This window comes from Protomyctophum parallelum, assembly GCF_964188405.1.
Source record: "Protomyctophum parallelum genome assembly, chromosome: 2".
Taxonomy (NCBI): Eukaryota; Metazoa; Chordata; class Actinopteri; order Myctophiformes; family Myctophidae; genus Protomyctophum; species Protomyctophum parallelum.
This window is the reverse complement of record NC_139699.1, coordinates 34,703,234-34,728,392: the sequence shown is the minus strand read 5'-3', so window position 1 is coordinate 34,728,392 and position 25,159 is coordinate 34,703,234. Positions and strand designations below refer to the sequence as shown.

General features: G+C 41.4%; 2 protein-coding genes across 3 annotated transcripts in view; both read left to right on the top strand.

Moving 5' to 3' along the window:
* The window catches only part of galns (galactosamine (N-acetyl)-6-sulfatase), a 38,292-nt gene extending 23,602 nt beyond the window's left edge, over positions 1-14,690 (top strand). The window contains exons 12-15 of the mRNA XM_083759435.1: positions 701-822; positions 6,936-7,053; positions 8,044-8,867; positions 14,584-14,690. Coding sequence (XP_083615561.1) covers positions 701-822; positions 6,936-7,053; positions 8,044-8,130 — 327 coding nt within the window. The 3' untranslated portion in view covers positions 8,131-8,867; positions 14,584-14,690. The remainder of the gene's footprint in view (positions 1-700; positions 823-6,935; positions 7,054-8,043; positions 8,868-14,583) is intronic.
* Positions 13,693-15,797, top strand: LOC310854760 (chemokine-like factor). 2 transcript variants are annotated; one of them, XM_083759437.1, is made up of 4 exons: positions 13,693-13,789; positions 14,547-14,702; positions 15,416-15,487; positions 15,664-15,797. In XM_083759437.1, the coding sequence occupies exons 1-4, from the start codon at positions 13,730-13,732 to the stop codon at positions 15,781-15,783; spliced, it is 408 nt and encodes a 135-aa protein (XP_083615563.1). In that variant the 5' UTR covers positions 13,693-13,729; the 3' UTR covers positions 15,784-15,797. The 2 variants fall into 2 exon arrangements, with proteins under 2 accessions (XP_083615563.1, XP_083615562.1); XM_083759436.1 differs by having other exon boundaries at positions 15,416-15,511.
* Positions 15,798-25,159: the final 9,362 nt, after the last annotated feature.

Below are 25,159 nucleotides of genomic sequence, written 5' to 3'. Positions count from 1 at the left end.
GTGCACTCAGCTTTTATTATATAGGCTATAATTTCTTTATGTGCTGATCGACCAATATGTTGGGGACACATGCCTACATATTTTATCTGAGATTTGGGAACAATTTATTGATTCAGCATGAAGACTAAAGCCTTCTGAATAAATCTATATGCAAGTGTTTGCTTCCGAAAATTTCTCCGCCACCTAAAGAGGTGGCGGAGGATTTAGCGGAATTTCCGACCAACCAAAGACAGCGTCAAGTTCACGGGCATTTTCATGAATTCCAAATTAATGTGGGAAATCCACGTAAATGCCTTTCCGCTAGCGTCACGTCAATATATAAGCGGAAGCGCGTTGAAGAATCAGGCCCATTGTGTGGCCTTGACCTGCTTTGGTACATGCATTTGGTTACTCTAAACTAGCAGGGCCTGGCTGTAAAAAAGTTCTTGAGCTTAGTCCAGTTACCCTGGGTAAACATAGTACCTTTCCTTTTACCTTTTAATTTCGTATGACGTATGTGTGTGTGTGTGTGTGTGTGTGTGTGTGTGTGTGTGTGTGTGTGTGTGAGACAGTAAAGGTGTGTAAAAAAGTTGAATAAACCTCAAATTTCGATGGAAATGTTCAGAAATGTTATATCTTCACACCCATCCTACATGTTTTAGAGCAACGTGGCTCTAGGTTTTTCCTGTAACATTCTCATGCGTGTGCATTTCTCTCCCAGGGTATCAACTTCTGTCCAGGTCAGGAGGTTGCAGGCGTGACCACTCACGTCCAGAAAGAACACACAATGGAGCCAATCATTTTCCACCTGGGTCGGGACCCGGGGGAGAAATATCCTATCAGGTCAGTCTCCTTTTACATAATTGTCTCCCCTCGGGGGCGGCTTCCAGCAGAGCAGAGGCAGAGCAAGAGAGTGTGTGGCAGAGCAATGGTCAGACACTGCGAACACCACAGGAGAAGTGGGATGGTCGCAGGGTGGATGGGTAGCAAGGTGAATTGTCAGGTCCTGATACCACTGAGATCGATGCTGATTCAGTGGTGTGAAAAGAAGGGAGGGAGGTAAGGACTGATTGAGCCACTCAGCCAGAGAGCGCCTGATTAAACCCTCCTCTTTGCGGTTGCAAACAGCTCCTTAAAAGATCACTATCTACCCCCCCCCCCCTCCCCCCACCACCACCTCCTTCAGTCACATCCAATGTGTCCACTGCAAATTAAAATTACCGTATTGTTCAGCTCTCAATCGAGGGAGAGTTCTGTCTCTCCTGTGCGTCCCTCTGTCAGAGCCCATAGTAATGGGGAGAGTTGAGAAACACTGAGGGTAGAGAAGGTAGATCAGTGTGCAAAAGACAACTGGTGTGCCCAATATATCGGTCATCATAACTGTATCTGCAATATTGACCTTAACCGATTGGTATCAAACTGATATCAACATAATATGGTTTTAGCCAATATTCCAGTTTGAATGCCTATTACAATAATGAATCAATGTTTTGATTTTTCAATATCGCGAGGGGGGCCTGGGCCATGGCTCAGTGGTCCAGGCACCTTGGCTGGTAATCCAGTCTGGCAGTGTGCCGCGGGTTCGACTCCCGATGCCGACGACCTTTACTGCCTCCATCTCTCTCCCCATTTCCTGTCAGCCTACTGTCTGTCCCTCCATAAAAAATATAAAATAAAGGCGAAAGCCACAAAAAAACATTTAAAAAACTAAGAAATGTGTGAGGGGAGGAATCAATTGGCATAATAACGACTAAATTGGGGACAAAAAGGGGGAAAACAATAATTGGCTACTCTCCACCGCTCTTAAATCATCATACATCGTCACACATCATCTTACATTACATCCCATGCTCAGCCAATCAAATCAGCCAAACCGTGGTACACACAAACACAAAGCTGGCCATAGGAGGGGCTGGCGCCCCTCAAAAAAAGAAGAAGAAGAGAGATATTAATTCAAGCTAGGAATGCATTCCACATTTATAATGACAATGTGAAGGTGTAATGTTCCTTTTTAATGATCCCATAGTTTCTCTGGATTTGTCCTCATCCATGGACTGGGTCTGTGTATCTCGTTTTACAGCCAGTCGTCAATTCATCTTTAACGTTCCCTCAATCCCCTTTTCACACCGAAGGAGAGATTGGACGATTAAACATTAATGCTGTTTTTGTTTTATCTTCTCCAAGCTCTTAGCCTTCTTGCTTAGATTCAACTATAGGAAAGCAAAAAAGGAAAACCAATCAATAGGCAGTCATGTATGTATGTAGTTACGTACGTATGTGTGCGCACACACACACACACACACACACACACACACACACACACACACACACACACACACACACACACACACCAAATCACGGCTGAGGTCTGTGGGTGGAGGTCATTGGGTTGGTCTAGGTCACCATATTCTTGGTCTTCTCTGCCCTCCAATCCCACACAGCACGGTACGCCCTTTACTTCCTTCTCTCTCCTTTCATTCATTCTTGTTAGTATTGTTAATTCTCCTTTCTTTCTAAACTCACCCCTTGTTACTCTTTGTTCTGCTTCTCTCGCTCTGTGTCTTGGATCACTACTCAGCTCTTGTCCCTTGGTATCCACTGGGACCATTCTCCCCCGTCCTAGTAGTGTTTGTGCATGAGTGCGCGTGCACGCACGTGTGTGTGTGTGTGTGTGTGTGTGTGTGTGTGTGTGTGTGTGTGTGTGTGTGTGTGTGTGTGTGTGTGTGTGTGTGTGTGTTTTTTTTTTTGGCCATGTGCTCCTCAGTCCCCCAGCTGGACTGGCTGGCTGGCCGGCCATCATTAATCTTTGTCTCCACCTAAAGAGCCACTTAAGATGATGTAGGGCCTGTCCGCACACATACCTTCACTACTGTGGCAGGCTGTGATACAGCAAAGAACACACACACACACACACACACACACACACACACACACACACACACACACACACACACACACACACACACCGGCCAGCCCTGCCCTGCCCAGCCCAGTCTATCACCCAGTAGCACAGTATAGGCTTCACACTAACAGAATGCTGGTATTAAGATAATTGTCTCCACCAGGCCGAAGGCATGTGGGGAGAGTATGTTTTGCACTCCGTCCGTCCGTGTGTCCGTCCGTCCGTCCGTGTGTGTGTGTGTGTGTGTCCGTCCGTCCGTGAGCAGCTAATCTCGGCCACCGTTAACCCGGTCGATGCCAAATTTTGCACACACACTCCCTGGATGCCAACGATGAACCTCTGCCCCAAACTTTCCAGAACGGCCTGTTATAGCGCCACCAGGAGGCCGCTTTGTGCAAAACAAGTTTTTGCACAGTACACCTACAGATTTTGTCCAAACATCACGCAAATTGGTACACAGTCTCTCTAGAGCCATTCAACGAAACCGGTCTTTCAGATTTCTCACACTCCATCCTGATTGCTTAAGATTGGCTTCCAAATTTCACAGGAGTGCTCAGTTTCAAACAAAATGCTGCAAATCATGAACACATCGCGTGATTTCCGTGAAATTGTGCACCCACATTCCCACTAGGCCGAGGACGAAATGCCACATGAACAATTTCAACTCAGCCTCAAGGTGGCGCTATAACTGGCCGGAAAGTGTTTTTACCTCTAACTGCACGGATCTGTGGATAACTTTGTATGCCAACTCCCTAGAGGCCAAGGAAAAACCTTTGCCTGGAATTTTTCACATCTGCTCTTTATAGCGCCACCAGGAGGCCGACATATGTAAAACACATTTTCTATTATTACTCCTTCAGATTTTCTCCAAATTTCACGCAAATCGCTATACACTATCTCCATAGTCATGTGATCAACACGGAGCGGCACCATTTCCCATCTTCCATCCTGATTGGCTAAGATTGGCTTCCAAAGCTCACACGATTCGTCCATTTCGAAAAAAGCCCACAAATCACAAACACAGTGTGCAATTTCCGTTAAATTATACACGCACATTTTCACTAGGCCGAGGACGACATGCCACAATTTATTCCTCAAAATCAGCCTCACGGTGCCGCTATAACAGGCCAATTCCTGTTTTAGCTATAACTGCATCGATCTGTATACAACTTATGTATGCACACATGGAAAAACATTGTACCTGCATCCCTCCAACACGAACCTCCGGCCCAAATCTTCCTCAACAGCCTGTTATAGCGCCACCATGAGGCCACAACCTGACCTGCCCTGGTGGAGACCTGTGCCGATTGGCACTTTGTCTAGTTTAATTATGTTTTGCTTTGTGAAAACATGTCCTTTTCCACTTGCACCTTTTAGACCGAGAGCTTCTGGGAACTCAGATTATTAGACTGGAATGCACGACACGTCTTGGACAACTATCAACCAACCCAGGTCATGCATGGGGACACTGGAAACATCCCAGTGGATGTGTGTCTTGTGCTGCTTTTAGCTCACCTTCCAAACAATCCCTTATGCAGCAGGCAGATTTTAGCCCACTCTGGCCTCATCTTCTCTACTGTACCTGGCTGCCTCCAAGCTCATCTGGGCCCAATCAATAGTCTTCACTGAACTGCTCAATTTCCACTAGGGTGTAGAAGATTGTGGAGGGAGGGGGAGGCAGGGCAGAGGTATTTGATTGTCTCTTCAATTCCCCCACCTTTCTCTCTCTCTCTCTCTCTCTCTCTCTCTCTCTCTCTCTCTCTCTCTCTCTCTCTCTCTCTCTCTCTCTCTCTCTCTCTCTCTCTCTCTCTCTGTGTTTTCAGTAGGGTTATGAATCAGTAATCAGAGTGGTGACACACCTGAGCAATGCCCCCCCATCCCCCCCTGGGTGTCATACATTATAAATCAAAAGACTTCATTTGCATACAGCCTGGTTATTATTCTGGGTTTTTGCTTTTGCACTAGCGAGCTAAGGGTTATAATCATGATAATGAGCTTTGCTGACTGTGGGCTTTTCATTTATTTGTTTGGAGAGCACAGAGGGCATAAACAAATATATTGTTAGTTTCTGATTTACAGGTCTGCAGAATGGGATATTCAATGCACAGACAAAACAATATAAGTTTGCATTATGCTGCTGCCAGCCTCTGGTACACACCGTGTCTGTTTGCCTCGACTGGATGCTCCCTTGAATACTTCTTGCTCATTGATGCGTCTGCCTCACATTTACTTGTTGTACGCGGCTCCATCATTTATCAGAACAGAAATCACAACAATCAATTGTAAACACAGATAGCGGGGAAATTAAATATCCCTCATGCTGATCAAGATATTGTCTTCCTGCGGAATCACAATGTTTGCGATTTCAGATAGCTGGGCCAATCTTAATGTGATTCTCAGCTTTTTTTTCTTTTCTGTGGGAAGTAATCCTGAGATAACGTTGTCGGTGCTAAGCTTGTGAAAAATGTGGCACGCATGGAGAGAGACAAATGTCGTACTGTACCCTACTAGTCCAGCCGTTGTAGGCCAGAGTAAAGGCTATGAATACAGGAAGAGAGGAGCAGGTGCTGTCGCATTGGTGGAAGCCCCACTGCCCTGTGGGAGATCCACACAGAGGGGTAGAGGGGGGTGGACGTGGGGGGTGGACGTGCTGGACAGGGCCCGGGGTTATTACTCTAATTGACACTTCACCTCACACGCATGCACATGCTCCCCAGGGGCCAATCAGAGAGGCTCAATTTGGGAAGAGGGTGGTGGGAGAGGAGGGAGGGTGGAAGGCTGGCACAGGTGCTGCTGGTGAGTGTATCTGGGGTGTAATTGCACTGGTGATATTTGTCTATCTGGGTGTCACGCCACCAGACGCCCACTGTCCAAAACACACGCACACATGCACACACTCACAGAGCCCATTAACCCTACAGGTCCTATTGAGAGTAGCGTTCCTTTGAAAGCCTTCAGGGCCTCTGTGTTTTACACACTGAATATAATGATGCACAGAGGTGCTGCGTGGGGCTCGCTGGTGTCCAACAACAGTAATTGAGAGACGGGGGAGAGGGAGGGCGGGGGGGGGGTTCTCACTGGTGGGCTTTACCAAAGGAGGTCAGCATGGACGGCATGTAATTTATGTTGGCCAGAAACCTTGTATCTCCATATTTAAACTTAAACTTTTTTCCCCTTTTTTTTCCAAGTTTCAGAATTGGCTTCTAGTTAGTTGTGAGCTTGTAGATCTGTTATTCTTGCTATTTTTAATAAAGACATTAAGTGAATAACAAGAGCTTGTGAGTAAATGCTACATTTACATTCTACATTGGAGCCATTGGAACGCAGGTTCTTTTTTTTCCATTTCTTGAAAAGTAACAGTAGTGGTTCTCAAAGTTGGGTCCTTGAGTACGTTCCAGAGGGTCTCCACCATTATGACATTATTGATATAAGCTCCAAATAACTTCTTTAAAGGGCTGTTCCGCTGTTCCCACTGAGCACTATAACTATAAAAATATACTTAAAGAAATCGTTCTAGGTAAAGTGGATGGGAGTTAACATCACAACTATAACCATAACAATATTATTATAGAGCTCATTGTGAATGGCTCTTATCCCTACTGTATATTTGCTATTTGAAAATAGCAGAAGTATAGTAATATAAAACACTATTTATTAAATAGTGTTTTTGAAACAACCCTGGCACAAAATAATTTCAGATGGGGGTCCATGGCCAAATGTATATGGATTTGGGGGTCCTTGTCATGAGAACGTTTGAGAATCATTGAGGCCGACCTTCAGATTCACATCGTTGTAACAATGTCTATTCTTCTTAGGTCTGATGTCTGTTCTTTCTCGTGTGTGTGTGTGTGTGTGTGTGTGTGTGTGTGTGTGTGTGTGTGTGTGTGTGTGTGTGTGTGTGTGTGTGTGTGTGTGTGTGTGTGCGTGTGCGTGTGCGTGTGCGTGTGCGTGTGCGTGTGCGTGTGCGTGTGCGTGTGCGTGTGCGTGTGCGTGTGCGTGTGCGTGTGTGTGCGTGTGCGTGTGCGTGTGCGTGTGCGCGTGCGCGCGCTTGCAGTGTGTTATCGAAGGAGTACCAGACTGTATTGAGCCTCATCTCTCCCGTTGTGCAGCAGCATAAGACCACCCTGGTGCCAGCAGTTCCCCAGCTCAACATGTGTGACTTGGCTGTGATGGTGAGAGTCATGCACTACATGCATTTACACAAAAATTACTAATTTATTATTTTATTTACTTATTTATTAGTTTTCTTGGTGCAGTGTACCAAAGTAGCAGAGTTTCATGTCAAATAATACATATTTGAACTGAGTCCATTTTCAAGTCTACTCGCATTGTCTCGTGAAAGGAAAATTACAAAAAACTGTGTGTGTGTGTGTGTGTGTGTGTTCAAAGTCACATGTGAAAAGTTTTCATTAGTGCAGATGAGCTTTTTGCGTTCTATCATGTTCATTTCATTTTCATTCTTTTCTTATACATCAGATACACAATTAAGGGAACCTGATAAAGCCTTTACTATATGAAACAACTGAGTCGTTAAACCCTTCTGTGTACCAATGTTTCTCATTTCCTCTGCATTCAGTCAGCAGTGGGCCTGAGGATGTTTGTTCCACTACACCAGTCTTTTATGTTCATATGCTTACCAATATTTTCCTTCTCTCCTTATGAGGTACAATTATAGCGTACCGTATATCAGAAGTCATCACCCTATTGGAAACCTTTTGTTGCTGATTGTTTCATGCATTTATATTAAGTCAATTTAATTTGATTATGGCTTTGTTTCCTAAACTTGTACGGCTCTCACAGAGCTCTTATTTTGGGGGGGTCCCAAAATTATTTATTTTATTTAATTTTATTATTTTGCAACAGAATGGAAAATGGAAATGAAAAGTTTATATAGTACATTTCCTTAATGATTATATCTGGTTATTATTAAGGTTATTTTTTAAGTCAGTTTGTATTGGGAGTGGGGAAGGGGGCGGGGCAGGCGTGGGTCTTCATACATGGAGCATTTCAGGGGTCCCAACCGAAAACATTGAGAACCCCTGCTCTAGTGTGCATCATTCTTACACCAGCAGTGCCCCCTTGTGGGGAATAGAATAAACAGCATGCACTGCACAATTCTAACTGAACTAATGGATCTCACTCATTCTCTCTCTCTGTAACAGAACTGGGCCCCAGCAGGATGTGAGAAATTAGGAAAGTGCCTTAAAGCTCCAGAGTCTAAGCCCTGGAAGTGTGACTGGCCTCACTAAGTGCACATGCCTGAGCCAGAGAAGAAGCAGTGACGTCATCTCTGTGGGGACTGCAGGGCTCATGCCCCCATGAAGAAAACACCTTTTTTGTCCGGACTGTTTACGTTTGCGCAGTTCAGACATTCAAATGCAAAGGAGTGCGGGGGGTGGGGCGGGCCCCCGTGAACTTTTCGTCTCTGAATCGAAGCATCAGATGAATTGTGCGTCTAACCCTGCCGATGAAGAACCAATCCAATGTGTTAAATGAATGTGAACTGTTTTGACATGCAGAAAACAACGACTATAATAAGGTGTCCTGAATCAAGACTCGTACAATTCCAGTCCCATTGCCCTGCCAATCCATATTTAACCATATATCAACAACTGATAAGTCATTGTGATCTCAAATAGTTATGTTCTCACCCTTGTTGCTGTTTGTGTACAAAATATAAGACATTTATATAAGACACAATGTGTGGATTCTCACCAACTTGGAAAAGTGTTAGGTTAGGTCATCAGTATTTATTTATTTAACTTTTAAGATATTATTTTGGCTTTTTCTGTCTTTATTGATAGTATACAGTAATTTGACAGGAAATGGGGAGCGAGAGTTGGGGAGTGACACAGCAAACGTGGTCTGGATTCGAACCTGTGACACACTGTCAGACTATATTGCAGCCTAGGTGCCCGGCCTGAATACAGTATACTGATACTGATTATGCCAGCGTCCTGGGCCAGGAAATAAGTATGTTTTGATGGTGAGTCTTATTTTCAATTCGATACACGATTTTCTTTTCTTCACATTTCTTCCCAATGGCCATGTCACTATTAGCAAGGACAGTGTTAAGTTTAGTCTGGGTTAATTAATTTACTTTGGTTAATGTTGGACATTATTACTATGTTTAGTTTAGTTAAGTTTAGGCCTGGGTTGAATGAAGTTACTATAGTTACAATTGGGCATGCCTAATCTTACCTAAAGAATATAAATGAAACCCATGCCTAATCTTAACCTTAATAATTGATTAGTATGGTTAAGATATGGCATGGGTTCAATTAATATACTTTAGTTAAGTTTAGGCATTAATATGGTAATGTTTAGGCATCCAGGGTTTGGTGTGGTTAATTTTTTGGTAAGGTTCCGGGGAAGGACAAAAAATAGTAAAACTGTCGACAAGCCGTGGATGACTAGGGGATTAGCTAATGCTTGTAAAAAAAAGAATAAACTGTATAGAGACTTTATGAAACATAGAACCATAGATAAAGAAACTAAATATAAAATATATAAAAAATAAATTAATGGATATTATTAGAAGAGGTAAGAAAGAGTACTATAACAAACTATTTGAAAAGAATAAAAATAACATTAAGGGTACATGGAATATATTAAATTCAATTATTAAAAATAGATTAAACCCCAACTATACAGATCACTTTACTGACAATGATATAATAATCAACAACATGAATGAGGTGGTGGAGAAGTTTAATAATTTCTTTGTGAATGTGGGTCCAAATCTGGCTGCCGAAATAAAACCACCCCTAGGAGGTGGTGTTACTCAACTGCCTGATGAAAGTAATCCTGCCTCAATCTTCCTACATAACACAGATAAACAGGAAATACTAGATATTGTCCACAAGTTAAACAATAAAACATCCACAGATGGAGATGGTATTAGCATGGCAGTTTTGAAGAAGGTTATTTGTGCTGTGGCAGACCCATTAGCACATATCTGCAATCTATCACTCAAAACAGGTTTCTTCCCCACCCAAATGAAAACTGCCAAGGTTATCCCAGTTTACAAAGCTGGTGATAAACATTGCTTCCCAAACTACAGGCCCATATCCCTGCTGTCTCAATTTTCAAAAGTTCTGGAAAAAATATTTTCTGCAAGGCTGGACAGTTTTATAGATAAACATAATATTCTTATGGAGAGTCAATATGGATTTAGATCTGGCCGGTCAACTACAATGGCACTAATTGAGCTAATTGAAGAACTAACTACATCTATCGACAGTAATAAATACGCCCTTGGTATCTTTATTGACTTAAAAAAGGCATTTGACACAATAGATCATGACATATTACTGGAAAAAATTGAAAAATATGGGATTAGAGGGGTAGGGCTTAGTTGGGTTAAGAGCTACATCAAAAACAGACAACAATACGTACAGATGGGGGAGCATAAATCTAGTTGCTCACCCATTAACTGTGGGGTACCGCAGGGTTCAATTTTAGGTCCCAAATTATTTATATTATACATAAACGACATATGTAAAGTTTCAAGTATCTTGAAGTATGTTGTCTTTGCTGATGACACCAACATCTTCTGTGCTGGGGTGAACCTTCAGCAATTGTTGAAGGAGGTCTCATTTGAACTGGGCAAACTAAAACTATGGTTTGATACAAATAAACTATCACTCAACCTGAAAAAAACAAAATTCATGATCTTTGGAAATAAATCAATACAACCAAACTCACTAGTTGAGCTAAAGATCGACAATGTAAACATAGAAAGAGTTAATGAGAACATATTTTTAGGAGTGATTATAGATGACAAATTCAGTTGGAAACCACATATAAAATATATTCGTTCAAAATTAGCTAGAAGTGTTGGTGTACTAGGCAAAACCAGACATATACTAAATTATAAATCATTGATTACACTATATAACACACTAATATTACCATATCTGACATATTGCGTGGAGGTGTGGGGAAACACCTATAGAAGCAACCTACAGCCTCTAATTATAATGCAAAAAAGAGCATTAAGAATAGTACATAAGGTAGGCTACTATAATCCTACAAATGAACTGTTCTTAAGGTCCTCCACACTGAAGTTCTTAGATTTAGTTGAATTCAAATCGGCACAAATTATGTACAAGGTAAGGAATAAACTACTTCCTGTAAAGGTTCTACAATTGTTCAAGGATAGGGAGGGACGCTACGAGTTAAGATGGGACCTAAACTTCCAACAACCCTGTGTTAGCACCACCCGGAAGAGCATGTGTATTTCTGTCTGTGGGGTAAAAATATGGAATGGCCTGACCGAGGAGGTGAAACACAGCAGACACATCTCTCGATTCAAGATACTATTTAAACACATCCTCATGGCTAAATACAGTGCATCCTAAAATGATTTGTATATTTGACATTATTATATATAATATATTATATAATATAATATGTGGTATGTAATATATAGTATATATATAATAATATGATATAACATATTTGACCTATGATGATGATGATGATGATTGGTATTTAATTTATAGGGATCCTGGTGGATCTCTATGGTGACACGGGGGTGGGTGGAGTATCGGGTTGGCTCTCGCCATTTGGTGTGAACCTCCTTGATGGTGGTATTAAATTGTTTGGATTGTATATTGTTTTATTTTGAGGTTTATAGGATAGGCATTTATAAGCTTTCAGCTTCAGCCTATTCCTTTTGATCACCTCCAGTTCCTTTTTTGTTATGTAACCATGTGTTAACTAAGCTGTTTTGTAACTGTGAAGATGATCAAATAAACTAAACTAAACTAAACTAAACTAAACTTAGTGCCCAGTCTGCCTTGCGGTCGGCCCGATGGTGTGTGTCTCCATGAGGACCTGCTGCAGGTGATCAACTGTCCAAGCCGAGATGGTAGAGAGAGACTGCAGAGTTGGAAGTGGGGATGGTGCGTTTGGGACAGCTCTCGCAAACAGCTGATGGGAGAGTGAGACTGACTGACTGAGGACCGACTGGGTGGCGAGGAATATCTTTTGGTGGTGACTCCGAGGATACTGCCTCGACGGGGCTGGTGAGATGGACTGGTCAAGGGCTGACCCGCGCTGGTGGATGGATGGATAAGAGCATAGCCAAAAGCCCTAATCTGAAACAGGGCATCGGCTACACTAAAGTCATCTTTATTTACAGTATAGCACAACACACTAAAACAGAAACACAGTTCACAAAAGCAAGACTAATGACAAACATATAAAGTAACACTGTGCAGGAGGATACTAAACGCACACCAGTCTTAGTAGTGGTGCCAGCTCACGGCAGAAACATCTAAAGAGATGAGTCTTAAAAAGACTGTGTGCGCCGTGCAGCCACTTGTCTTTTTAAGACTTAGCTGTTTAAACATATAAAGTATAACACAACAAAATAAAAAATATTATTTATTCATTATCAAACCCTACATTTATTATTCATATCATATATGACATTGACTTTTTTCTATTATAAAATAACAAAATTATTTATTTGCTTGTGTTGTTCAAATTATCAGCCTATAAAAAGCAATGGTGGGCCCAGGCCGTAGCGTAACGGTCTGGGCACCGGACTGGTGATCCAGTCGCGGTGTGCCGCGGGTTCGACTCCCGAACCCGACACGGCCTTTACCGCATGTCATCCCCCCATCTCTCTCCCGTTTCCTGTCAGCCTACTATCTGTCCCTTAAAAAAAAATCAATAAAAGGCGTAAGCCGCAAAAAAAATATCAAAAAAAAAAAAAAAAAAAAAAAGCAATGGTGGAAAAGCAGCACCTTGAGTCTGTTTTCACGGCTGCACCAATACAGTTGTGATGACAAGTTAAGGACTGTCATCTCTTTGGCTCCAACCATTTGGGCACAGCTCTCCTGTTTGCTTTTGGCCTGGGGTTAAGTATGCTACCCCTCCCACCCTCCATTTTCACAGGGTCCCATTCATCATCTTTGTCCTCTGTGCTGACCTGTAGGCCCAAGGAAGTCCCAGGTGTACACCCTTCTCACTTCTCTAGTGACAGAAAAGCTGACAAGTCTCCACATAACACACCACTGGTGTGGGCTCCTCAGCCCCCGGGTCCAGCCCCAGAAATCCGCACTGCCCAGGCGGTATACCTCCCCTGCGTCTAGGCAGAATTTGTGGCGCTATCCTCCAGAGATGTCTACAATTACAATTTATAATTTAGGCTTTTAACAGATGCTCTTATCCAGAGCACATCTTATCACTTATTTAGGCTAGTGTAAGGCTTCATCCACACCTACATAAACGTAGCGTTTTCGTTTTCGTTTTCATTTTCGTTTTTTTAAATCTCTCTGTCCATACGACACGTTTTTTTAAATCTCTCTGTCCATATGACCAATGGCAAGACCCATGCAAAACTCCGTTTACATTGTCCACACAGGGAACACACAGGCGGAGTTTTAAAGAAATACACTGTGGCAGGAGTTTTCCAAAAGATGCGTTTATATGGACCAAAAACGCGTTTGCGTGTGGGCGACCCCCCCAAAACGCATATAAAAACCTACGTTTATCCGTTTACCCGGATACGTGTGGACAAGGCCTAAGCCTCTGCCCGGGCTCTGGATAGGGTCCCTGCCCAGGCTCCATATATGGAGCTGGCCTGTTCTGACATCACAACACTCCATATTTGGGCATGCCTGACACTTTTGCCCCTACTGCTACTCATAGTCATACACATAGGTTAACAGTTTAACACAGACATTGCTGTTCTTTGGAGTGGTTGCACCACTCAAAAACTGTTAAGTCATTTCCTACACGGCTTAAGGGGAACTTACTTCACCAGGAAGCAGGCACAGATAGTGCTGTTGAGGACATTGCAACAAAAACAGAATTTGTTTTACCCTAACCGCCATGGATGTTGATACAGCCTTTCTCAGATCTGTGAGGGGCATTGTGAAACTAGCAGAGATGGTGAGATATTATGTATATAATGTTTACATTGGGTTCAACAGCTTCTATTATTACAGAGCATAAGTAGAGTATATCTCATTTATTTACATACTGTACCTAAGATTTGTTTATTGATAAATATTCTGTGTCCCTCATGGTATTAGGATGTAAGCCAAGGGATCATGGCAAGAAAATATTTTACCGTTTAATTTAACATAGTCAATGTGGAATACATGGATATTTAATATTTTGCATCCAATGTATGCAAAGGAAATGTGGTCCTCGTGGCAAAATTATCTAGTTCTATTGATTGAACATGTCCTTGCATGATGTGTTAGCGAGTTGCACTGATGTGATTTGCTTGATCAATGGTTGTGATAATCACAGGCTGAATATTGTAACATGCAACATAGGCTACTGTAGTAGATTGTGTTACTGTCTACTGTCTACTATATATATACATATGTGGTTAAAATTCTGTCACAAGCTTTAACAACACTTTAACCCATTTTGGGCGGAAACCCCTTTTGGTGTTAGCATTATGTTATGCTTTAGCTATTGAAAAATAGCAGATCTACAAGCTCATAGTGCCACCGAGTGGCGCGCTACGAGCTTGTAGGTCTGCTTTTTTTTTATCGAAGAACCACTGACATAGAAACATAGCTTTTTAAGAAAACTGTCAGGATGTAGAAAACCTTTTTAGAATGTTTCACAATTTATAGTTGTTTTGTTCAGTGAAGAATACTAATTGGATTTATTTTATTTCCCTCCTGTTCAGCTGACTCTGTTTGTGGCACTCATGTGCTTCTCGGCAGCATCCAGACCCAAGTACGTCGCAGCTACAGTCCTGGAGTTTCTGGTCACCAGTCTTCTACTCTTATTATACACACTGAAGCTGAACAAGAAGCTGACTTTCTTCTTCTGGCCTCTCATAGTAAGACATATCTATCATCATACCCAGTGACAATACTTGTAACAAAGCAAAGTACATATATATATTAGTGGTGCACCATTATGAAATTATGACCGATATCCGATTATTCGCAGGGTCATATCTGCCGATACTGATTCTGACCGATTCCGATATTATACATAGGACCACTATGCGAAACAAGCTAGTCTAGGCCCTATGGGTTTGGTCCAAAACCTGTAAATAAAGTATTCAATCAATCAATACATATAATAGCATAATACTTTTCCAAGTGTCTGTTTTCACAACTGAATGACTACTGAATGAGATGAGTACACCAATTAAATGTAGATTTCTTTTACTTTTTTATTAATTTTTTGTTCGGGAAAACCGATTATTTTGAGACCGTTCCTATACCGCTATGGCATTTTTATGGTGGAAATGGCCAATTCCGATTATGCTACCGATTAATCGTGCATCCCTAATATATATTGCTATTATGCAGGGTGGTCTAACTCTAATGAGTGAGAGACAACCATTTGGTCTTTTTACGTTTCTGCACATGCCTGAAGAAGGTCAGTAGACCGAAAGCTTGCAAAATAAATACTTTGATTGTGCGCAGATCTGAGTGTATCCCTTTGTGACTCCAGCACCTCACTTAAGTTTTTTCAGCAGATGAGCGGTGGTTCATTTTACATTTTTGTCTTTTCATGTTTCAAAATGTTTCCTCTTTTCAGGATGTGTTAAATTCAGTGTTTGGTGCAGCGCTTGTGCTCGTCTTCAGTCTGATGGCCGTGTCTACTTACACCGTGAGGAACACACTGGGTGGAGGGGTGAGATTGTCCATCAATAATAATTATCATTGGATTGTGACATTTTGGTGGACTTATTTGAAGATACACACACATTACCATGTTGTTTTGACCTGTAGCTGATGTTGTAGCCATTGACGCATTTCCCTTTTAAATGTGTTTTCTTCTTCCAGATCGTGGGTTTAATGGCAGTGGTGCTGTTGTGTGGAGACGGTTACATATTATTCAACAAGATCACATTCAACAAGTCGAGAAAAGAAACACAAGTTGTAACGGTTTCATCAGTTAGCTGATTTGGGTTGCCAGGTATGCAGGCGTGTACCTACCAGAGAAGAACTTTGCCTCTCCTTTTGTTGCGTAGCCAGGTGGAAAGGAAATCGGACACAATAAAGAAATAAAGAACCCTTAAATTAAATTGGAACAGTCTCGTGTATTTGAACCAGGGTGGGTAAGGTTAAACATATTTGCTTTCAATGAAAACAAAAAGCATCAAACATAAATGGTATTCAAATATGAAACCCCAAAACAATATATAGGCTACTCAAGGTTTTCAATCAATGTTCACCTCAAAACCTTCAAATGGGGTAAATTCAACCTTTTGAAAAATAAAGCAAAAATTTATTTTCCCTTTTTAAAGTTCAGTTCAAACCAAAATAAAGAAAACCTCTTCCTCTTGTAAAACAAGTATTAGTCAAGTGCTGGAAATCCTCTTGTTGTCAATCCAATTTTCATAAGTGCGTTGTTCTGGGTTACCTGTGAGTTGATTAGGGTCCCACTATCAATTCCAAAGCACCTCCTCAGGTTTACTTACTTTCCAACGCAGTGGAGGTGGAAGAATATAGGCCTGTTTATACCGTTAGTGAATGGTTGTTCTCATGCTCCAACTCAAGCCACTTAAATGATGAAATAAATGCAGCCCACCCTAGCCCAACTTTAGATCTGGCTCTGACTCATGTAAATTCACAGTTTCATCCTGATAATGTGTGTATCCTATAGAAAAACAATTTACTTTAAATTAGCCTATAGCAAATATTCATGATTTGGTAACTTATGCTAACAAGATCTGTGTGTACAGAACTTGTCTTTTCAAGAATTGTTAATTTTATATGTAATGGCAAGCTCAAACTGTACTTTGCCACTCGGCTGGGCACATGCATATAGAAACCGTTTTTGACGCGTATATAATATAATGTCCAGGCATTGACTGCTGTTGGGTGAGGTTCCCATTTATTACACATTATACTTATATTACAGCAGTTTTCGTTATGCAAGAATAAAATGATATGGTAAAAACCGTGTGATCTCTTTGCCTGTTGTGCCCATACCTTCCAAACCATTAACCTGGCTTGTTGCACCTGCGTTCCCATATGTCAATCCTTGTGACACACAACCCCCATGGTGAACCCGCCCATCAAACAGGTTAAAGGCACACACAGGCAGAAATGGCTCCTACAACCCGGCCCCTAATTGTGAATATGATGAGCAATTATCAAAGGGAGCCATAGTTCAATATTAAGTCATGAATTATTACAGTGCTTCTTGAAGCAGGAAGAGCTTGGATATGGCCTGTCCTTGTCTTCAACTGTACTGAACGTACGAATCATTTCCTTTTTTTCTTTTAAGATATTGTTTTGCGGCTTACGCCTTTTTATTGGTTTTTGAAGGGACAGAAAGTAGGCTGACAGGAAACGGGAGAGAGATGGAGGGATGACATGCAGTAAAGGCTGTGTCGGGCTCAGGAGTCGAACCCGCGGCACACTGTGACTGGATTACCAGTCGGGTGCCCAGACGGTTACGCCACCGCCTGGGCCGAATCCTTTCCTGTCCGGGAAGGTCCTTGTCACCTTTCCCATGATCCATGATCTACGAGGAGCATTTTGATCCATGACAACAACAATGTCCCCTGTCATGTAACTCCTGTGAGGCTTCGTCCACCTTTGTCTGTATCTGTCCAGTGGTCCAGTGCTGCATTCACAATTCCTTTCCGCTTCAAAATGGGGTTTTCAGTTTCTGCTCAGACAACTAGACATGATCCTCACTCTAGCACCATAGAATGATTTTCATGCCAGTTGTGTGACTGTCAGTTCTTGATCTCCAGGATGGAGAGGTTGTGGTCCAGGATATTCAGGATGATCTTGTCCATGTAGGCCTACTGCCGCAGACGGAAATTGATTTCTTCCTGCTCCTTCAGGGCATCCATTAACTGGTCTCTGGAGGCATTGTCTATCTCAGCAGCCAGAGACTGGGCCTTAGTCTGTGTGGCAAACAGGTTCTTGGCTTCATAAAGACTCAGGCTGAGGATCTGACCGTTCAACTCGTCATTCTCTTCCCTCAACTTCTGACGACCTGTTCTTGATCGGATACGAGGATGTGGACTACAAAGACTTCGGTATTGACGTGTAGGACAGATATGGAGCACAGACAGAAGAGGCTGCGTCTGACCGTGGGGATAGGAACCGGAGGTGGACTGCCCCCCTGGGGCTACGGATTCTCACCTTGAATGTCTGTGGAATACGAAGTAAGTTGGCGATCCCTGACTTTATTGAAAAATGTAAAGACTACGATGTACTGTGCCTAAACGAAACAAAAACTGATGATGTAGATACACCTGAGTTGACGGACAATTTCAAAGATATGGGGTTCCTAATGTTTGCTAGTAACAGGCACAAGCTAACAAATTGGCGCTCTGGTGGAGTGATTACAGCTGTGAGCATGAAAGTGGCTGATAAATGTGTGCAAAAATGTGTAAATAGTGACTTAGGTGTTTGCATAAAATTTAACAAACATGCACTCAGTTATGACAAGGATCTTGTGATATTAGCAATCTGAGATCTAACTTTATATTTTGTATTAATAAAGACGGGTTTCACTCCCAATTTATGTTGCATCCCCTTTTTCATGGTTTCATATATGGTTAGTCATATTATCACCAGCTGCATATTAATCTGCTGCAGTGTGCTATGAAATGTAAATATGTGTCTACACACACACACACACACACACACACACACACACACACACACACACACACACACACACACACACACAGACACCAGCAAGTAGCCTACATGGCACACTGTTGTTTGGAAGTAAAAAAGTTCATAATGTAACGTTACTCCACATGGACCTGGAGTGGAGTTGACGGTGTTTACCATGGTGGTGAAAAGAAGCTGCTAAATGACAACATGAGACAAAGGAAAGTGAAATCTCTCTGCACCACTCCAAGGTAAGTTCTCTGCTGCAGGTGTGTTAGCATAGCTACTTAAATGCTTTGCATTAAAGGGCACATTTGGGGGGTTTGGGGGTGTATAGTTACCTTACCATGATGTAACTCCAAATGTGGACAAGAAATCGAAAATAATTGCTCCATTGATTAGAAATTGATAGGCCTAATTCAAAATAATTATGCTCCTCAATTGACTGAAATAGCTCTATTTTTTGTACGTAAATGAACAGAAACAACGATGATTCGGACAATATAGAATATAGAACATCACCAAACCCAGTACTGTTTTTTTTTTTTTTTTTTAAGATCAGCATCCACAGATTCAGTTTTCTTCCTAATAAAAATGGCTAAATGAATAGTAATAATAATAATAATATATTTTTTTAAAACATAAGGGGCAAGCTAAAAAAGTGGTAGCTAAAAAGGTGGTATGTGGTACTCTCTTTTTCAAAAGAAGAATACCGTTTTGAAAAAGTGTTTCATACCGCTTTTAAAACAGTATACCATTTTGAAAAATGTTATGTGCTGTTCCTGGGAATGGTATGTCATCCCAAAAATTATACCACTTTTAAAAGTTGTATACCGTTTTGATAAATCGTTTATACCACTTAAAGTATGCCATGACAATAAGTAACAGTGTAATAACTGTAATAGTGTAAAAGTAAAATAAGTAATAACTGTAATAGTGTAATAGTAAAATAAGTAATAACTGTAATAGTGTAATAGTATAATAAGTGTAATAGTGTAGTAAGTACAATAGTATAATAAGTGCAATAGTATAATAAGTGTAATTGTGTAATAGAGTAATACGTGTAAAAAATGTAATAAGTGTAATAGTGTAAAAACTGTAATAGTGTAGGCCTAATAACGTAAAAAAACTAATATATATCGTTAAACCATGAAAACGTACATACTATAGGGGGTTTGATTTTAGTCCATTTTTTATTGTTGAAAATCATGAATTTTTTTATTTTCGTCAACAAATATTGACCAAAACCATGAAAAACTACAGTCTATAGTATGTTGTGAAATAGTAACTGTAAGTAGCAGTTTGTGTAGCTCTGGTCCATAGCTCCAATGTGTTGCATTTTGAGCTATGTTACCGATATGACTTCCGGGGCTTGCATGAATGCAGACCAGCCTTGTCTTTAGCGTAAATAAAAAGAACATTTTTGCTACTCCCCAATTAAAACAACAGCGTGTTGTGTCATTAGAAAGCCTACTTTCCTTAGTGGAAGCACTCAAAATATTTTTGAGATGCGAGTTGCCGGCCAGTTACATTTGTACTCTTTTTTTTTTTTTTTACATTTTTGTACTTTTTTGTACATTTTGTACTTTTTTTTTGTACATATTTTATTTTGTACATTTTTGTACATTTTTGTACATTGTTTTTTTGTACATTTGTACATTTGTACATTTATTTTGTACATTTTTGTACATTTTTGTACATTTTGTACATTTTGTATATTCTCATATCGTTGCTCCTGGAGGTCGACTGGAACTAAATATTTTTGAGATGCGGGTTGGCGGCCAGTTACATTTGTACATTTTTTTTGTATTTATTTTTTTACATTTTTGTACATTTTGTAATATTTTTTTACATTTGAATTTTTTTTTGTACAGTTTGATTTTTTTTTTACAGTTGTAAATAATTTTTGTAAATTTTTTATTTTGTACATTTTTGTACATTTTGTACATTTTTGTACATTTTGTACATTTTTGTACATTTTATAATTTTTTTGTACATTTGTACATTTTTTTTGTACATTTTTTTTGTACATTTATTTACATTTTTATAAATTTTTATAAATTTTGTACATTTTGTACATTCTCATATCGTTGCTTCTGGAGGTCGACTGGAACTAAATATTTTTGAGATGCGGGTTGGCGGCCAGTTACATTCTTTTGGGGGGGTCCTTCCTTGACATTAAAATGTTTGAGCACCGACACTGACATTAAAGAAACATGAGGTTTTTCAGAAAACTGTCAGAATTTAGAAGCCATTTTTGTGTCGAATCACCACCACCGAGTGGCGCGCTACGAGCTTGTAGGTCTGCTATTTTTGAAAAATCGAAGAGCGACTGAGTGACATACCGAGTGACATAGAAACAGAGCTTTTTCAGAAAACTGTAAGGATGTAGAAGACATTTTTGTGTAGAATCAGCTTTCAGGTCTAAACAGGTTAAAAAACAACACTTAATGGCTGCCTGATAAGGAGACCTCTCCGTACCTCAGGGATCTCCCAGAATGCACAGCGGGGTGCCCCACAGGAGGACATGAGTACACTGATTACACACGCTAAACCCAATTTATAAATGAATGAGAATTATAGGCATAATAATAAGCGTCCTTAAAAAGGATTTGTTTTGCCAAATGGGTAAATAATCTAAATATAACAATCTCTCCCAGCCAGGAACGAGCAGAGAGTGTTAAGCCCAACACACACCGGCTCCGTCCAACGCGGCGCGTTGCCGCGCGCCGCCTCCTGGAAAATATAACTGGTTCTATCTGCGCGCCAGGCGACGCGACGCGGCGGACGGAGCCGGTGTGCGATAGGTTCATTGAAAATAATGGAGGCGGCTGTTTTGACGCGTGGCGGTCGCAGACGGTGTGTGATGGGCTTGAGAGGGGCAGGGTCCCGAAAGAGGACACAAAAATAGCGAAAATAGCTGATCTACAAGCTCTCAACGCGTCGCAGCTTGTAGATCAGCTACTTTCGGTGCGCAACCAAAGACTGTAAAAAATATGGACAAAGCGTTCCCCGGGTCTAACATGAACGTAAAATGAAGCCTGTCGGTCCTTGAATTGTAAGTCGCCATCTTTCTAGATCCGTTTGGGCCCAGCTGGCCCATTGGCTGGCCCAGACAACGAGACGGGACTTCCCCCCTTCTTCTTAGTTGGTTTTTATTTTGACTCGAGTGAGTGGGGAATCCCGATCATAGACTGTAACGGTAACCACGCCCCTCAGAACATGCGCGACTTTATGGTCATTTATTTTATAAATGGGACCATCATTTTCCAAAAAGAATATTATGACATTTTTTGACATTTGTGTTCACCGCAAAATAACGTGTTCAAGTTCAGGAGACTTCGGGTGGGGAAAAAAGCAATTCTCCTGAATGCTGCCTTCCTTCATGGCATGGAAGGAAAGGAAAGGAGTATCATTTTGCATTTCTTTCACTATACGTAGTAAATACGTAGTAAACGCTGCATTCGTGGTCTGGACATTAAGGACAGTTGTTTTACAGACGGGTAAAAGGGCAGGGGCTGAAGCCCCCTTTGATGTCTATGTGTGCACGTCCCCTGCTCCAAACAAACCGCTAAACTCGTATACGGAACACACTCACACTCGCGCATATGCACACGCATAATGTCAATACAGTGACACTCCTCAGTTTTAATTAGACATTTCAATAGCAGTATACACAAAATACACCTCCTCCCAAAGTGTGTGTTTTTACATAAAGAATTCTCTTTATTATTTCATATATATATATTCATATACATTTTCATATAATTGTTCTAATACCAGTAAGTCAAGAATAATAATCATATATAATATATATATATATATATGTATATATATATATATATATATATATATATATATATATAATAGGCGCTTGGAGGGATCAAAGATATAATAATACAAAAAAAGAAAAGGAACACCTGAACATTGCATCTTGTGGAACTATATTAGAACATCTCTTCAGCAGGTTTTGGTTTTGGTTTTGGGTTTTTTTGCGCTTCGTTTTCATTCTTTTTTAGAGAACTGAAACGAAGTGGACAGAGTTCTGAAGTTCTGAAACGAAGTGGACAGAGTTCTGAAGTTCTGAAACGAAGTGGACAGAGTTCTGAAGTTCTGAAACGAAGTGGACAGAGTTCTGAAGTTCTGAAACGATTCAAACGAAGTGGACAGAGTTCTGAAGTTCTGAAACGAAGTGGACAGAGTTCTGAAGGACAGAGTTCTGAAGCGACCGCGACGGATGGATGTGGTCTGGAGATACCGTATGGGGCTCCATTTTATCGTCACCGCTAAACCCCTTATCCCTAAACTTCTTTGCCTTTTTGTTTTTACTATTTCTAAAAACATTTTTGAACAGTTCAACTAGCCAATCTACATTGACACGTTGTGAGCTTGTAGACTGGCCATTTTAACTATATAAATGTTTCGCCAAATAGTAAAAAAAAAAAAGGCAAAGAAGTTTAGGGATAAGGGGTTTAGCGGTGACGATAAAATGGAGCCCGTAGAGAGTACGTTGGATTACATCTGACCAGTTGGTTGGTGCTCTGCGCTCCTGCATCTTTCTCTACATCCACATGTTTGCTGCACCCATGTTTGCTGCACCCAAGGGATGCTCTGTTGCTGCTGCTGCTAAATTTTAAAGATATTTCTACTGTTTTTAAAGATTTTTAGTCAATATATATTTTAATATATTGATATTAGCAGTCAAGTGGATTAAGGCAACAAGTGGCTGTGGATCGACAACAGCTTGAGGTGATATTTGGTGGATTCTGTTTGAGGCCTACCTGAAGCCTCTCCTGCTGAAGCCAGGGCCTATCTGAGGCCTACACTGTGCAAAAAACCCTCCAACCTGCTGTGGGATGCCTAAAGGTGGTGACAAAGGGGCAGCTGAAAAGGTTGCTGATAAACCTGTGCCAAAGAAACAACTCCGATCCCATCAACCTGAGTCGGACAGTGTGAGTGAGCCGGGTGGTGTAATGGAGGTGGATGCATCAGTGTTTGAATCAATCAATGCCAGACTGAGCAAGTTGGATTATACTGGACGCATTACAACATGACCTCCGTGAGCTGAGAACCAGCCTGGAGTTCAGTCAAAAGCAGATTGAGGACCTGAGAAAGGAAAATACCTTCCTTAAAGGTGTGGTAGAAAAGGTAAAACAAACTGTAATCTCTAACACCGTGGATAACAAGAAAATGAAAGAGACATTATTGGATTTGCAGTGCAGATCGATGAGAGATAATCTGATATTCGCTGGCATTGCAGAGGGTAATGCCGCTGCCAACCCTGAAGAAACTGTAAGACACTTTATGACCAACTAGATAAAGTGCCAATCGGCACAGGTCTCCACCAGGATTCTTCCTCAGCCTAGTGGGAATATGCGTGCACAGTTTCATCGCAATCGGACGCTGCGTTGACTCGTGAGGAGTTGTGGCCATTTGCTACTCCTGAAAACTGTAGGAGCCAATCGTGGCCAATCAGGATGGAATATGAGAAATCAAACAAACCTGTGTTGATCACATGACTATGGAGATCATGTGTACCGATTTGCGTGAAATTTGGATAAAATCTGAAGGAGTAATAATAGAAAATGTGTTTTACATATGTGGGCCTCCTGGTGGCGCTATAAAGAGCAGATGTGAAAAATTCCAGACAAAGGTTTTTCCTTGGCCTCTAGGGAGTTGGCATACAAAGTGATCCACAGATTCGTGCAGTTAGAGGTAAAAACACTTTTCGGCCAGTTATAGCGCCACCTTGAGGCTGAGTTGAAATTGTTGATGTGGCATTTCGTCCTCGGCCTAGTGGGAATGTGGGTGCACAATTTAAAGGAAATCATGCGATGTGTTCATGATTTGCAGCATTTTGTTTGAAACTGAGCACTCCTGTGAACTTTGGAAGCCAATCTTAACCAATCAGGATGGAGTCTGAGAAATCTGAAAGACCCGTTTCGTTGAATGGCTCTAGAGAGACTGTGTACCAATTTGCGTGATGTTTGGACAAAATCTGTAGGTGTACTGTGCAAAAACTTGTTTTGCACAAAGCGGCCTCCTGGTGGCGCTATAACAGGCCGTTCTGGAAAGTTTGGGGCAGAGGTTCATCGTTGGCCTCCAGGGAGTGTGTGTGCAAAATTTGGCATCGACCGGGTTAACGGTGGCCGAGATTAGCTGCTAACGGACGGACGGACACACGGACGGACGGACGGACGGACGGAGTGCAAAACATACTCTCCCCACATGCCTTCGGCCTGGTGGAGACAACAACCTCGAAATGTCCCCTGAGGTGGTGAGAGACTTCTCTAGGGTTCACAGAATGGGCAGACCTGTGGATGGAAAAGCACGTCCAATAATAGCTTGTTTTGAGCATTACAAACAGAAAGAATTGGTGAAGAGCCGAGGTAATAAACTGAAAGGGAGCTCTCTTTGGCTAAATGAACACTTTCCAGCAGAGATCAAGAAGGAAAATACTGCGACCAATAATGAGAGAAAACTGGGCCCTGGATCATAAAGTGGCATTGTCAGTCGATAAGCTGTATATAAATGGACAACTCTACAGGGACTCAAAGGTGACCCCCTGGCTCTTTTAGTAGAGGCCTATGGGTCAGTGGTGAACAGTAACCTATGGATATGCAGTCAGACGACTCAATGTCACTCAATCTACCAAAGAAGGGGTTAAAGATTGCACATATTAATATCTGCAGTC